Source organism: Tasmannia lanceolata, unplaced genomic scaffold (assembly GCF_043159265.1).
Source record: "Tasmannia lanceolata isolate RefF3 unplaced genomic scaffold, GAP_Taslan_0.1 ptg000003l, whole genome shotgun sequence".
NCBI lineage: Eukaryota > Viridiplantae > Streptophyta > Magnoliopsida > Canellales > Winteraceae > Tasmannia > Tasmannia lanceolata.
The window spans coordinates 9285741-9302909 of record NW_027518680.1 but is presented as its reverse complement, the minus strand read 5'-3'; the positions used below and the strand labels follow the sequence as shown (position 1 = coordinate 9302909).

The 17169-nt window shown below is 36.9% G+C and overlaps 1 protein-coding gene across 1 annotated transcript in view; it reads left to right on the top strand.

The window, feature by feature from the left end:
* The window catches only part of LOC143850325 (uncharacterized), a 73402-nt gene extending 65435 nt beyond the window's left edge, over positions 1-7967 (top strand). Inside the window, exons 12-16 of the mRNA XM_077359583.1 lie at positions 3638-3721; positions 3917-4054; positions 5226-5338; positions 6098-6243; positions 7835-7967. Coding sequence (XP_077215698.1) covers positions 3638-3721; positions 3917-4054; positions 5226-5338; positions 6098-6243; positions 7835-7941 — 588 coding nt within the window. The 3' untranslated portion in view covers positions 7942-7967. The remainder of the gene's footprint in view (positions 1-3637; positions 3722-3916; positions 4055-5225; positions 5339-6097; positions 6244-7834) is intronic.
* Positions 7968-17169: the final 9202 nt, after the last annotated feature.

The window sequence follows — 17169 nt, the reverse complement described above, 5'->3', positions numbered from 1 at the left end:
ACTTTGGCCAGGTTCTTCAAGTTAAATTATATGGGGACCATGACCACTGCATGGCATATGCATCTGCAAAAGTGCTCACTGCATACTGGAAGATCTTACCACCATTTATTAATTTTGAAGATAGAAGGTAATAATTACTTAGTGGAGGTTATGCCTGAGGACAACGGTACTGACGAATCCTCGGACATTAATGTCTCCATGGCCAGTGAGAGCATTCAAGGCAACGAAGGCCAAAGGTTCTCTGCTGAGAAGCAACCAGAGGAAAAAAATTTCGAAGAAAAGGCAAGGAAAGGAATTTTCGAAAATGAAAAACGACCGTTGCCAATGGTCAATTTCAAATTTGAACCGAAACCAGACCATCCTAAGACGTCATTGCCTGGCATGCTGGGTCCCAAGCTGTAGATGTAGGCAGGCTTCATAACTTGACCAAGCAACGTGCTTTTAATGCAAGGACACGTGGCTCAACAGGAATAGCTTTCTAGTACCTAGTGGAAGAACGAAACGACACTAGCACGCCTGCCACCTCGATAGGCAGAAAGGAATTAATGAGCCTCCAAAAGCCGCCTTGGAAATCGAAAAGAAGAGATCTGGAGAGGCGATTCTCTGGAAGGAAACATGTTGATAGCAATAAAAATAGGAAAAGGTTTCGTAAAGCTAAAGGAAATCCCATGCACGGTGGTCAGCCATATCGAAATCATTACAACAGGTCCTTATCCCTTGGGACCCCAAAAGGCGGTTTCCCCCTCTATAAGAGGGAATTGGCAGGGCGGTCTTTCCTCAGAAGAGAAAAGAAAAAGCAAGACATCCTAGCTAGAATCCAATTGTTAATGGATGAATTCGAGCAAAGTGGAGACTCGCCCCCTCCAAAGGTCGGGGAAAAAATTGATCATAAGGGAAAGGGCAAAGTTGATGGCTTGGGGGTGGAGAAGAAAAGATCTCTCAAAAAGAGAGGAGACGAGAAGAAAAAGGCTCCTATCAAATCGTCAACAAAAAGCGAGATCGCCATGGAATATTTGGAGCGCCAATGGAAATTTTTTTAAGAGGAGGCGAAGGGCAAAGAGGAAGAGTTGTTTCAGTTGACAGGAACACGATCGATCGAGGAGGTATGCATACCAGTGTACAAATTGTTGTTCTTCCAGAAGCGCTTGGAAGAAGAGCGGATGGCGGTTCTGGAGGCCGGTGGGGATGAAGAGGACCACCCAAGGGAGGAAGGATCTATTAACTTGAGAGACTTGTTGGATATGGAAGTAAGTGGGAAACTCAAGGACTGCCTTCATAGGGCAGAGCAGCATCCGGAAGGAGAAGAGAATGAAGTCTTCGGCGAAGTAGAGTTTACCATGCAGGAAGACGTGGTTCAATCTCAATCGGAACTGCCTGTAGGGATGACTACTCAGGAAGAAGAGGAGCAAGTCTATTATGAAGAATTCGAAGAGATGGCTGAGGTGGGAGATGTATTGGGCATAGGATATAAGGAAGATGTTGAGGAGACTAAAAGAATGTTTCTGGAAGCGGAGCAAAGGGATGAGGAAGAGAAAAAGGGCAAGTGGATATGGAAGTAAGTGGGAAACTCAAGGACTGCCTTCAAAGGGCAGAGCAGCATCCGGAAGGAGAAGAGAATGAAGTCTTCGGCAAAGTAGAGTTTACCATGCAGGAAGACGTGGTTCAATCTCAATCGGAACTGCCTGTAGGGCTGACTACTCAGGAAGAAGAGGAGCAAGTCTATTATGAAGAATTCGAAGAGATGGCCAAGGTGGGAGATGTATTGGGCATGGATATAAGGAAAATGTAGAGGAGACTAAAAGAATGTTTCTGGAAGCCGTGCAAAGGGATGAGGAAGAGAAAAAGGGCAAAACCCCTGGTTGTGGTAGTTGAGAGCTTAAAACTCTCAGGAAATGAGTGGGGGCCTCACTGTAAATTCGTTGGTCTGGTGTTTTTTGGAGGATAGAGGTTTTTTTGTTAATTTTAGGGTAGGCTAGTATCTGCTTATTATTGCCATGGTTTTAAATTTCGACCGAAATCCGAAATTTCGGACCGAAATTTCAGTGGAGACCGACACCGAAATCGATAAAAACCGAAACAGTCATTTATTTCAGCCAAATTTCGGTCGAAATTTCAGTTTTTCCGAAATTTGACCCAAAAAATCTTTTTTTTTTTAAATATTTCACCAAAATTTCGACCAAAATTTAATATTGAATAAAATATTGGTTTTGGGTTTTGTACCAAATTTCAAAATTTCGGTCGAAATTTCAGGGTCCGAAACCGGTACCGAAACCGAAATTTTAAACCTTGATTGTTGCAAGGGGTTGGAATTTTAAGGAGCTGTGGATTGGTGTATCTGAGTATGCTTGAGGGGATGGGTCCTTCACTGCTCAGGGGAGCTTTTCTTCCCTGGATAGCCATTCCTTCCCAAGGTTGGTGAAAAAATGCTTTAGGTTCTTGCTGTACTTTAAGACATAAAATCCTTGGGCTCTCCTTTAAACTGCTTACGGGGGTCAATATGGTGATTTAGTTGAGGGATGTTTCTGAAAGTACAGTGGAGGTGCAGGAAGTGTTGATGTACTAGGAGTTTCAGTTGTTGAAGGAGTCTGTGAATTGGTTGGAGGTAGTTCATATGGAGTATTTATGTTTTGGAGGAAGCTTATATGTTGCCCTTTGGAGGAAGTTACCATGTAATCTTTTATGTTTCTTCTTTTGGGTTCCAGGAGTATGCTCCTGCACCATCATACTATGTAATCTATAGTGGGACTACTGGTCCCCAAGTATATTTCATGGTATGAATACAGATGTCAATTAAAAAAAATAAAAATTCTTCTGGCCATTTTTTCACCATGTGGCTCTATAAATGTTTGTTGGTTCTTCCGTAATTTGATTCTCAGTAGTTTAGTAATTTATGACAGATACTTTTCATTTGATTCTCGGTAGTTTTCAGATACTTCTTATCATCTTCATGGGGAATTATTATTTATTTTCAGATAAGATTTTTATTTCCATCTGAAATGATTTTTATGAAATAATGTTTTTCCGGTTACCAAAACTATTAGAGACCCAAGTGAAGACTGGAGATCTTACATTATTATTTAACTGGAATATAGGCTTTTGAATTCGTTCTAGTTTTCTATATTTTTATGCTGTTACTATGAGGATGGAATGTTCAAATTAAGGATATGCTTTCTTATTCTTGCATTGGTTGCATACTTTTGATGCAACGGGATGTTAATAACAAGATCATGTCCAAGAGATAGATTGATTGTTTTTTATTTGACTTCTTGTTAGCATTCATTTACCAATACATCTCATGACATGGACTAATCTCCGACCATAACTTGAATATCACGCTGCATTTTATTTTCATTTGTGTGCTCAATTGTCATGCCTTTGCTAATATGTTGACCCCTCACTGTTTCCTTGTAGTGGTTTTATAACTATATATCTTTTTTTTGTTAGTCATAAAACCACAAGAAGGGGGCTTGCTTGATAAACAATGGGGGTGAATTATCATCTCCATATATTGTCATCGATGTAAAAGTTAAACTTTGATGTTTCTTTCATCCGTGTTCCCATATATAGAGTCAGTTTTTTAAATTTTTTTTCTTTTTTAATATTTTAGATCTTAAGTTGTTGGCCTCTTTTTGAATAGGCTTACAAGAGAGTGGGAGGCATGGCCCACAATTCAGACATGGGCCGAGGTGTAATTGGAGTCTTAGATGTTACAGATCTAATGGTATTGGTTCTTTTACGAAACTTTTGGCAATTCTTCTTTGATGCTATTATGTCTAAGAGGATCAATAGTTGCTAGACACTTTATTTAGATGTCCAATATATTTCTATCAAGATCATACATTATTCAGTTGATCTCGAGCCTTTGCCGATGTTTCGCATGGTTTAAAGACTTCGCTTTCTTCTATGCATGGTGTAGGATGGTGGAAATGGCCGTGTGCGGGTGCATAGCAACAAGCAAGGGTTCCAGGACTGTGAACCTTTTGCAAAATTGGAGGAGTGGTTAGGGAACAGATCAGATGAATACTGGGATTCCAATTTTGATACAATTGAGCTGGTATACTACTTTTTTTTATTTGCAGATCTTATCATGTAGATCTTATAATTTAATGGGACATCGTTTTCTTTTTCAGATATTATCATGTAGATCTTATAATTTATTGGGATATCATTTTCTTTTTCAATAACTATATTGTGATTTACACACGCAAAGCCTTGTTTTCTATGCAAATGTTGTATTTATATCATATAGCTGGTAGAAGCACGCTGGGGGTTGAACATGGAGGGCTTTGAAACCGGAAACACATGGTTTATGGATGCATGATAATATTTGAAACACGCTATAGTTCAATGAATATGTAAATATAATGCCCTGGACAGAAACATTTTGCAAATTGTTTTTACAATTTTACTTGTCTGGTAACAAGATTGATGTTATGAAATTAGATATCTGGTATGTAATGTTTTTGACCTTCAACTGTAATTTTCATGATTCCTTAAAGATTTTTATCTTCTTGCTGATAACTTTTATTCTCTATATAATATTGTAAGTAGGATATGCAGCTGTTATGTTGATACCTGTCATACTGAAAATTCATTGTTAAGCAGTCTACTGACAAGCTTGACATCATCATGTGTATATATATGTATATATATATATATATATATATATATATATATATATATATATATATATATAAGATGGTTTGGACATATCCAATGTAGGCCTTTGGATGCTCCGGTGAGAAGAGGAGACTTGTGCCAAATTGAGGAGTAAAAAAAGGTAGGGGCAGACCGAAAACAACTTGGGTAGAAACAATGAGGACAGACTTGATAGCTAGGAGCATAACAGAGAACATGACCTTGGATAGGATAGAATGGAAGAAAATGATCCACGTAGAAGAACCCAACTAGAGCCTGGATTAGAGCCGGATAGATTCCTTTCACATTCGTCATGAATCTTTTCTAAAGGATTCATTTAGTTGACCCCAACTAGTTTGGGACAAAGGCTTTGTTGAGTTTAGTTGAGTTGAGTATGTATGCACCCAGTAAAAATCAGATAAAATTATTTATTCTGTTATAATGATTTGGTGATTCTATTAAAAATGAAATTATTGCTTTTGTTATACATGGTTGTTGTGATTGTTTCATGTGACATGGTTGTGGTGAATCAGAATCTTATTCGTCTCATGCATCTACTTATGAGCTTTCTGTTTTTTCTGATTCAGAAAAAAGGTAATGCACGCTACAAACCTGACCATGAGTGGGTGCAATGCACCAAATGTCGAAAGTGGAGGATATTGAGCTCTGGTTTTGACAGTGGGACCTTGCCTGCAGAATGGTGTGCAACTTTCCTTTTCCAGTCAGGCAATTTATGTCTCTATTTATTTATTTATTTATTTTTGAAAATGAATTTATATCTGTATTTATATAAACTTGAATTTTGAATGGTGGTCGAATACATATCTTAATCTATATCAGGAACCCACTAGTTACTCCAAAAGCTTAAGCTGTTGGAGAAAGGCGTTATTTATATTTTATACTTTAACGGATACTATCTACCCTGATACTGGCTTTAAAAACTAATTACCCTAGTGTTGCTAAAATAAATATTAAAATAATATCACTGGCTTAAAAAACTAATTATCTATGTTACTAAAACAAGTATTAAAATAATATCTCCAAAAATAGGAACTTTTCAATGCTCCGCTCTATTGGATTAAATTTTAAACATTGATTTTAACTGTCTTTGTCATTTACACGCACAGGGTATTTGGGAAGTTCAGGTTATTTCTTGTTCTGATTGTTTTATCTTTTTGGCCTAATAAAATCAAAGGTGAACATTTAGGCATTTCTTTCATATAAGTTTAGCAGTTAAATGAGAGGCAAACTACAATAACATGAACTAGCCAGGAATAGTTTCTGGAATGTGCATTCCTAGGGTTGCAAGCCATTGGAAAACCAAATGACAACCTCGAAAATGGATATTGTGTATGATGAGTTTTGGTATTTGTTGTTTGGTTGTGACATCTTTGAGCTGTTTTGCTTCTTCTCTTCCTTGGTATGACCTTTATGTCTTTCTTTTTGCCTCTGACCATAGGTTTTGCTATATGACGCCTTTCAATGGGAAATGTGAAACCCCCGAACAGCAAGTTGGGCATGGAGTGATAACCGTGGCTGCAAAACGATCCGGATATAATCCAAGACCTTCTTCAAGGAATGCCAATAACAGCATTTTGGAATATGGTAAGCATCAAAATTAACGAAATCAATGTTTAAAAATAACTCATTCCACATTCCAAGTTCAAGTCCACAAAGTCATTGTAGAGCACCTAATTCATGATAATCTCTCTGATTTTGATGGCTAATTGGAGTGCTTTTATCTTAGGCTCTTGGTTGAATTTTGACTAGTTATTCATGACATTAACTGATAATGTCGACAACTCAGAAACTCTAGAATGATACCATGACTTCAAAAAAATAGATCGTAGTGGCATATGCAATATATCAAAATGCCATTGAAGTTGACAGGATCTTATATATAAATCGCCAACTGTAGAATTGTCAATCTTAAAAAAATATAGAAGTGAAGGTGAAAGTGATGGATAAGAAGATTTTTCTAATGGGAGAGATACTAGAGCTTTTCTCATTAACTTAAAAAATAGAGACAACTCATATATGTGTGTGTGTATATATATATATATATATATATATGTGTGTGTGTGTGTGTGTGTGTGTGTGTTTGTGTGTGAAATAGCCCAACTCATACCTGATATGTTTTTGTAGTATTATTATCTTGTTAACTAGTTGATCATGATTATCTCCGGTCAGTTCTTTGGTGAATACACTGGCAACTTAGTCCCAAGTTGTGATAATAACAAGAATACTCTCAGCATTCTCAACCTTTTCACATACATAATCGTACTCAATTTTAATGTGGTCTGTTTTCTGTCCTTGCATGCACAAAATAAGATATGGGAGCCACGGGTTTTACTTTGAGCTCCTACTAGTTCCCTTCTCTTTCGTTTCTATTTATTCTCTTCTCTTATCCCATGTCTTGGTTGCTTCTTCTTAAACTTGTTTTTCTTTCTTTCTTATTTAAAATTACCAAAGAGCTTATATATTTGGATAACGTAAAGGACAAAACCCAAAACGATCCACTAGATCTGTTTTTTCCTTAAATGTAGAAAGATGGCTTTTATGCTATTTTATTAGGGCCTGGTAGGTTTTGGGAAGCCACTTACAGATGGATTTATATCGTGTCTGATATTCTTAGGTCACTACCCGATTTGAGAGTGATACTTCTTTCTGTCAACTTAATGATTCTCATTAGAACCATACTTTGGAAAAATCCCCCAAATATAGAGTATAATATGTATAGTACCCAGTGAGAAATGTCCATGCACAAAATATAAAGAATGTAATTACGGAGTTGCCATTTGAACAAAATGTTGAGGGCCATTCACAGACATCCCAATTGCAGGGTGCATGTTCATTTTGACCAGCAGATGTTAGGGCACAAAACCTGGTTGAGGGAACATGTACTTGCCCGTGGGGCTATTTTGTTGTGTGTTGGCAGTTGGCACTACCCTACCATGCATGAAGGATATGTTCATTTGCTCACAGCAAAGGTCCCTACTAGAAATTTAGGACATTAATTTCCATTTTTATTGTTGTAACCGACGAAGACTAAAATTTGAGCTGAAATGGTAAAAGAAAGCCATTTTACGAAGACATACACCGCGCACTAGTGTCTTATCGTTTGTCACAATTGTTCCAACTGGTTTTCTCAAAAAAATTTCTTAATCTCTCCTACTTTATATGTGAACTTCTGTAGAGGACAGCAGCGATGATTCTAGCCAGACAGTGGAGGATGTTGACAAGCCTGTTTTGAAAAGGCTGCGAAGGGGCCTTGCCAGGAGTTGTAAAGCAGCATTAGGTTGAGGTGGGTACCTAAGTAGGTTTTGTTGTTTTTTTTTTTTTTTGGGGGGGGGGGGGGGGGGGTGGGGGCAGCCCTGTGTGATATATACTTGCTCTTTTTTGGTCACTGTGGCATTTATTCTGTACATAGAATGAGTTGTAGTGAGCCTTGAGATGGCTGACTTGTACGGCATGATTGATCGTTTGATGTCATTTTTTTTTTCTTTTCCTCCACCCATAGCTCCGTTCATTGGATAATTAGTACTGAGCATCCATATAAATTTTAGAGTCCTCTTTCTGTCTCTGTGCTACCAAAGTACCAATGAGCTCTCTATGGATTATTCATGGCTCTCCGGCCTCTGGGTTGAATAACAGAGACTCAACCATTGTGCTAAAGGGTCAATCCCATGCTCTACTTTGCTATTTTAAAGGTTTATGAGGTATCGCTCAGAGCAAGCCCCTAAATACACCATCTCACATGTTGTTTGACTCATTCATTTTATAGGACCTAACGTAGATACGGTGTCCCTAAGAAATCATCTCCATAGGATCATGGTAAGTGTTGATTTGTGGAGGTTTAAAATGGATGGCTAGAAAGTGGGCTTCTACAGATCGAATGGTTAGGATGATTGTATGGAGATGGTTTGTTAGGAACACCCTATCTATGTGAGGTTGTATGGAATGAATGGGTTGGATGAGTCAAACAACTTGGGAGATGGTGTATTTAGTGGCTTGCACAGAGTGAGCAATACCTCATAAAACTCTATATATATGAGAAAAGAGTTTCTACTAGATAAGTTATCTACACACTAGCTTAAAATACAGTGGGGGCTACATTGTTTGGGTGATCCAAAGCATTCATTTGGTTGGCCCTCGCACAGATATGATGTGCCCAAAAAATCAGCTCCATAGGATTATCCTAATCCTATGATTTGTGGAGGTAAAATGGACGTGTATAAACCTTTACAAATCTGTCCATTTTTTGCTTCCACAAATCATAGGGTTGGAATGATCTTATGGAGCTGATTTTTTGGGCACACCCGCCAATCAAATGAATGCTTTGGATAACCCAAACAATGTGGCCCCCACTGTATTTTAAGCTAGTGTGTAGGTAACTTATCTACACTAGTGTATAGAAACTGTTCTTGCACAAGCGTGCAGGTAAGTTACATGCATATGAGTGCAGAAACAAGGTGGGGCCCCACATTCTTTGGGGGATCCAAAAAGTTTGGAAGACTCCCATGGATAGGGTGAGGCCCAAAAAATAGCCCCATTGGATCGTCCTAACCCAATCAAAGGTGGGGGAAAATGGATAGACACTGTGTGTTCATGTTTCAGCCCATTTTTCCCCTCCACAAATGACAGGGTTAGGATGATCAAATGGGGGCTGATTTTTTTGGCCAAACCCTTTCCAAGTGAAAGCTTTGGACCCCAAAAAATGTGAGCTCCACCCTGTTTCTGCACTCGTGTGCTGCACACTTGTGCTCTAGAGAAATAGAGGGAAAGGGACCAAAGAGCTAGAAGCTCTTCTTCTTGTCTATCATTGGCGGGAAATGAAGATTCGTGGTAGAAATTTCATGTCTTTTACAGATCTTCCACTTACATTAATTTTGTTGAATGCAAGATTTTATAATATCTTTGGTTGATACGCGAATTCAAGGTTAGGTTTGTCGTATTCTCTACCTTATTTCTACTTCAAATCACAAAATCTGCATGTTTTTTTTTTTTTTTTCAAGTTCTTTCATTTTTAATCAAGAAAAAAACCCTTAGATCCCTCAGTGCGACATTGAACTGTCTTGAAGGTGAAATTTAAATTGAAATAGATTTCTTTGTCAAAAAAGATTCAAATGTGGAGTACAGTAAAAAAAAAAAACCTATGAGATCTGAGAGAGAGAGAGAGAGAGAGAGAGAGAGAGAGAGAGAGAGAGAGAGAGAGAGAGAGGCTGTTTGGCACAGGGATAACTATTCTTGGAGGTTTAATCGATGTCCCAATTGATTTCTAGTGTTCTAGAGCCTTATCATGTTGTGATTCCAATTTTTTTTGTTGTTGGTCTGATTACTCTTTCTGGCTTTTGATTCATTGATGTGCCTAGTATGCCACAACTCTCAATTTCACATCTTTGATTGCCTTCGAACCACCACTAATTACCTAAATCCCCATCCTTAGGCACTTTTTTCATTAAGCCCATGTTTGGTAACCATTAAAAATCATTCCATGGAATAGTCGTGGGCACAAGTGTGTGAAAAGGGGCTGAGAAGTAAGTAGAGGGAGAAAATTGAATGGGCCGGAGTAGATATAGGATCAAAAATCCCTAAAACTAGTAAAAAAAGTACCAATTTAGAATTGGGTTTTTTTTTCCTTGTATTTTTTTTACTTATCATGCTCCCCTCACTCCCTCCCAAGTCTCTCATCTGTCACAACTGGCCCACAAATATTCCATGGAATATTTTTTCCATGGTGGCAAAACATGACCTAAGGCTCTGTTCACTTGTTTTCTAGCTGCAGGAAAAGAAAAGAAAGGAAAAGAATCTGACGTGGAACACCGGAAAAGAAAGGAAAAGAAACTGTGAGAAAATTCCTTTTGTGACAAAATTCGGTTGTTCACTTGGCCGAGAAAGGAAAAGAAAGTATGGAGGGAAAGTGGTTTTCTCATGAAAGTGATTTTTCCATCATTTTGGTGAGAAAATTTAGAGGGAAAGTGCAAGAAAGTTGATTTTCCACGTCATTATTTATATTTTCCACCTGTGTAATTCCGCTTTCCCGAGAAAACAAGTGAACGGCGTAAAATGTCAAATCAAGTCCAATCACGGGAAAATTTGGCTTACTTTCTTCTCCTTTTCTTTCTCAAGAAGGCAAGTGAACAGAGCCTAAGGCATTGCTTCCCTCTGCCTAGCATAAAATGGGAGTAAATTATATAGGCGTAAATTTTTGTTTTACGCCCATTTTACGTCCAAAGAAATGGAGCCTAAGGAATCTTTGTAGATTATCTGTATCGCATTCGGGCACAAATGGACCACACTTCTTCATCTGATGCTTCTTATCATGGTCCGAGTGGCCACTACAAAATTCAATGGGAACCCTTTATGTCATAATCAATCAAGGGCCTAGGATCATCCGATCAAGATGTTCTCGATGAAGCGATCAATAGATCTGATCATTCTGAATAAGGCAGGAAAGGGGAGCCCAATAAGTATCCTTTTAGGAAGGAGCGTAAAAGTTCCTTTCTTTTTAGCAATTTCCATCTATCAACGTTGTTAGAAAGAGAGGTATGTACTTACAAGAAAGCCACTTTCATGCTCTTCCTAAAAATGCATTAATTCGACCTCACTTCTGCCTAGTTACCCGATCAAATTCGTTGATCTGAATGAAAATCATAAGGCTTACCAAATCCTGTTGAGAAAACCTTGATCAGATGATCTCGTGCTCTTGATCCATCAAGCCTCAATTAAGCTTCTTGATGTGGACGAAAACAATTAAGAACATGCAGCGTGAAACAAGTCCCTCATTCTTCAACTTTTATTTTCTTCTCCCTATTTGTACCTTACCGTTTTGACATCAAATCTTATCCTTTTAACTTGATTTTGGTAAAATTAGAAAGATTTTTCGATTACCTATCTAGCAATCCCAAGATCATGTGATTTGGGCGTGATTTGAGGAAGGTTTGGTCGGTTTACGGGCATTGGTAAGGGCCTATTATGGGATTTCTATTTTAGGGTTAGCTTAAATTTTTAACTGATGTTACTTTAGATGGACAATTGAGATTAGTTGCCTAGAATTTAAGTTAGCACAAGGGTTTTGTTTTCTTCTAAATAGATATTATCAAAGCATTGTAATTGACTTAATTGACTTCTCTGAATTATTGAATGAAATGTTGAATATAGGCATTTTAATTCTTTGAGAACTTTTGGGTTGCTAAGATTAATCCCTCCAAAAGTATTTTCTAGTTTCACTTTGAGAAACTCGACTTTGACGGGATGGAAGTTAATTTCATCCCCTTAGACGGCAATTGAAGTAAATTATTCCATGCAATTAGGGGTGTAAATGGATCGGATTCGAAGCGGATATGGCTATATCCGAATTCGATTACAGTATAGACTATCCGAATTCGGATTCGGATTCTAATTTGACGGATATTTAATATCTATTACCGAATTCGATTCCGGCGGATATTGTTCGAATTCGAATATTATCCGTTTATTCAGCAAATTTGAACATTTTATTGCAACACTTTATCTTTCTTTTCCTTCTTACTCCTCTAATGAATTTTCCAAACCTCTACCTACAAAGAAAATTCACTTTTCTTTTAGAAACAAAAGATAGTGTGTCATTACTAAAAATAAATATTAATAATATTATTAATAATAAATAAATAAAATGCACTTCTCGGATTCAGATGTTAAACGGGTCGGATATACCATTTACTAGATACGCATCCGCTAAGAGCCGGATATCTCATAAACGGATTTGGATAATATCCGCTTGAAACGGATTCGGATAATATTCGGTTTAAACGGATTCGGATGCGGACGGTAATCGAATTTTAGAATATCCATTTACACCCCTACATGCAATGGTAATCAAAGAGCCCATTTTCTTCTTTATTTTATATCACATTCAGGTTTTTCAATTGCATGCAATGGTGATCAAAGAGCCCATTTTCTTCTTTATTTTATAACACATTCAGGTTTTTCAATTTTCGAATATCCATTTACACCCCTACATGCAATGGTGATCAAAGAGCCCATTTTCTTCTTTATTTTATATCACATTCAGGTTTTTCAATTGCATCAGGTGGTATCAGAGTAGATTCTTTTCTTTTGTTGAAGAAGTTTGGTAGTAATGTTTGCATGGATTTCCGATGGCTATAATGTACCATCGACCGCATCAAAGAAGAGTTGTTGAATGCCAATATTAGGAGACAACATCGGACTCAATATCATTCTATTATCATTAGCATAAGAAATCGTGAGTTGAGAGTCACCATAAATATATTATGAATATTCAGATGATGGATATCCAATCTTTGCTAAAAGTTCCATATGGTGAACCACTGACTTTGGATGGTGACGAAGTGATCAATAATTCAGTTGAAGCGATGGTTGACGTGCACTCTAAAATCATCAACGGAGAGCTAAAAGAAATTGGATCTGATGACATATTAGGTAAACTAATGGAGATTGGAAAGATGGGTCAATGGAAAATTAATATATCAAATTTTCATCAATTTATTTTGATCCATTTTTATTAGATCCTACATTGAATCTTATAATGAATATTCATGACTTCAAGTCTGTTCAAGATCATGACTTAGCTGATGGACCACCTTCCGTCGGTCAGATTCTCCTTTAGCTTCGTATTGGATGATAAACTATGAATGAAAAAAATATGAAGAATAATAAATATTCCCTAAATACAATGCATAAAAAAATAGAAAAGCAATAAAAGCAATAGATGTAGTGAACGAATTAGGATGCTCAAACTACTTTGGCTAAAGAAAATGAAGGCGTCACGCAACATTGTAAAGCCCTGAAATTCAAGAAACTATTTAAGGAGCCCCAAGGTTGTAAAGCCATGAAACTCAAAATTAGAAATTGATGATTATTATCATGGGAGAAGACATGATGAGTGGGAAATCTAACTGTATATTTGATCCAAAGCAACTCAACAGATCCCAAATGCAGGAAAAAATAGAAATTAGGATAAAATTCGTATTCTTTTATTCGATAACAAAATAAAGCCCAAATAAAGAAGAACCCAAAAAAAATGAGAAAAAATCCATGCGAACTTAGGTGATTTCCGAGCGGCTAGCTTATATCCTAAATATGACCTACATACATTCTCGTTGGTGCTACACGCGGCATTCAAACATTGGTCTTTTCCTCTACTCTAAATAACTTTATTTCGTGCAATAAGTCGCATATTCCTATGGAGATTTCTAAATAATTAATTTTTAAATCTTTAATTCTTAGAAAACTTGTCATTGCTTAAAGAATTTCACCAGTTTAACCCACCCCCTACGGTAGAAAACCCCTTTCTATTACCAAAAAAAAAAAATGAAGAAATAAATGAGAAGAATAGGATTGGTGAAGAAAAGGAAGGAGAATGAAAAAGAAAAGAAGCGCCTGAAGCGATTAAAAGTGAGGAGGGTTGAAAATTAAACTCTCCATTTTAATTTTTATACCCCATTTCTTCTTTCTTCAAAAAACTATTTACCCTACAAATGATAATGGGGCCCCTTTCTTTCTAATTTTTTATTTCTCTTTCTTTTTTTAGACTCTCCTCATTTTTCTGCAAATACCTTCTCACATCATCTTACTATAAACACCTTCTAATATTGATGTCTACACCCTTTAAAAAAAAAATCTTTGCACTATTTAGATACACGGAGTCGTCACACTATTGGTGCTGATTGTCGTCGTCCTCAGCTGGTAGTTGCGGCCATGGTTTTAAATTTTGTAGAGATTTCGATCGAGACCGACACCAAAACGTACTGAAACCAAAACGGCTGAAACTTACCAAATTTTGGAAATTTCGGCGAAATTTGGAAAAAAAAAATATTAATTTTTTATTCCTTTACCGAATTTCAGCCAAAATTACCAAAATTACCGAAACTTCGGCCCAAAAAAACAACATTTCATCCGCCTTTACTGAATTTTGGCTGAAATTTCGGGATCTCAGAAAAATTTCGGTTTCGGTTACCCCCGAAATTCTGGCCGCAACTGAAATTTAAAACCTTGGTTGCGGCTCCACTTGGTACTTTTCTTTCTCTCTCAATTTCTTTCTTACATAATTTTTTTCAAACCCTATATATATTTCATTTGGTTTATTTCAGTTGAGGCGTGTGCCTGAAATAGTTGCTCTATTCAATTGTGGTGCTTCATTTCTTTTGAGAGGTGTGTGTCAGTAGTTCTATTTTTTACAAGGATTGATACAAAAATTGGAGAATTTATATGATGGGTGGCTGTGAAAACACGTGAAGCCTAAAAAAGTAGGTACGGCCCACTTTTTTTTATGATCTCAACCGTTCATCTGTTTGGGCACAACGTAAATAGGATATGACCTAATTATCATTTCCATAGGATGATCCTAACCCTCCGATCTGAAATGGTCTGAAAATGGAGATTTTCAAAAATCATTTATGGAATCTTCTACAGATCGGAGGGTTAGGATCATCCTATGGAAATGATTTTACGTGTTTTCACGGCCACCCATCATATAAATTCTCCAAAAATTGACCCATTGTGACTTGTCCAATGAGGCACTTTTATTCTTATCACGACACTTACATAATAATTCATTTGCATGAGAATCGATATCCCAAACTCACCTATGAGGACTCGCCTATCAAGGTACGTCTTTGGTTGTTGAGGCAACAACCTATTATTAGTTTATTTACCCTCTGACTTCTACAAGTGAGTTTCTCAGCTCATCCTTCAGGAGACACTTAATTTCTTCAACATGCAAGTCAACATTATCACGGACATTCATCATCAACCTTCAACAGTTTGTACTGAATCACGGATTCTGATAACATTTCTTATTAGGAATATTTTATTGTAATCAAACATAAGTCGCGCGATTTCCATTCCAAATACGTTTGATGGGACATGTTATAATATATCTATCTTGTAAGATCTGACCATTGGATTATTTGGTAGTAGATTAGGTTAAATTAGATAAGTTAATTAGTCTACGATGATCTCTATCTATGTTACTTTAAGTGCTCTATATTAGCACTGATTAAGGTTATGCGTAAATCATCTAACCTTAGTGAAACCCTATAATTAAGCCTCACACAAAAAATGTTACTTTTTTCTTACCACGGCGGAATCCTAAACATGACCTATTAGATCAAGGGCTAGGATTTTCAATCAAGATGGGCCCAACAACAAGAGCCAAACTCGTGTTTAATAGTAGTGTCATAGTTAGTGAAATAAGTGGGTGCATGATACCGTTAAATTATGAATATTAAAAAACATTCCTAAATATTTTCAATACATTGACATCTTGCACCATCTCCTATACGGATATATTATAAATATTTCAAAAGAGGAAGTCTAAACTGAAGGGAGCCCTTGCAAAAAAGAGGTGAAAGGGCTTTCCTATTGGCTACACATCACCATCATGCATTAATAGCGGCTGAAAAGTTAAACACGATGGTGATGTGCAGCCAATGGGGGAGCCCTTTCACCTCTTTTTTGCAAGGGCGCCCTTCAGTTTAGACTTCCTCATTTCAAAATATTCAAAAATATTTCTGATATATTGGCACATTGAAACCCCTTCAAGAGTTTTTATACACGATGCCCCCTTGATATTTGATCCAACCCCACGAGTTTTGGTAGCTTGCTTGATCATCACATCACAAGTGGCAAGTGTTATGTGATCAGAATCGTTCATTTGGTAAGGCCCCACCTTAGATCGTCCACTGCCGAAAAATAGCATTGATCGAACGGTCTAAAATAAAATGTACTTTGTGTGAAATTCTAATAGAGGTACAAAATAGGTGCCACCCTTGATATTTGATCCAAAGGCAGATACTTATAAAATAGGCTGTCGTTGGATAAAATATCAAAGAATATCTCCCTGACTAAGAGCAGCAACGCGCGTACACCAAAGAAAAAATCTTCCTCTGCCATTTGCCGCGTTCTTTTAAATTTGGAAATCTTACAGTATCTATCTCAGATTTGTTCTTATCCTTTCTCTTACACGTAACTAATGCGAATTACCATATATGCATGGTCGATGAAACCCAGGATGAATTAAGACACGTGAGCTGGTTGCAGTACATGCACAAGCAAAAGGCACGCGCGAGGATCTTGAGAAAGATTTTAGGACCAGCACAAATAGTAAGTAATTAATAATATATGCACTCCTTGTTTCAATATGGCACCCCCCTCCTTATTTCACATTTTCTTAATTGGATTTTAAAAATTATTAGAATTTCCAAAAAAAGTTATAAAAAATTAATTACAAAAGAGTTTAATAATCGAGGAGTGAGGAAATGGGAAAACCAAAATAAAATTAATTAGCTTTTTTTTTGGCGGATAATGAGGGAAAAAAATCTTGAGAATTAGCATGCCGAACACGCCCTAAAATGTACAAATTCCTAACTCTTCATAATTTTTTGTTCTTAAGTAATTAGCTTTACTCTCAACAATTTTAATAAATTAAATTTTTTTAATAATTAGCTTTCTGAGAATTATAATAGCTTTTAACAACTAATTAAACACAGCTGCGGAAATCATTTCTGA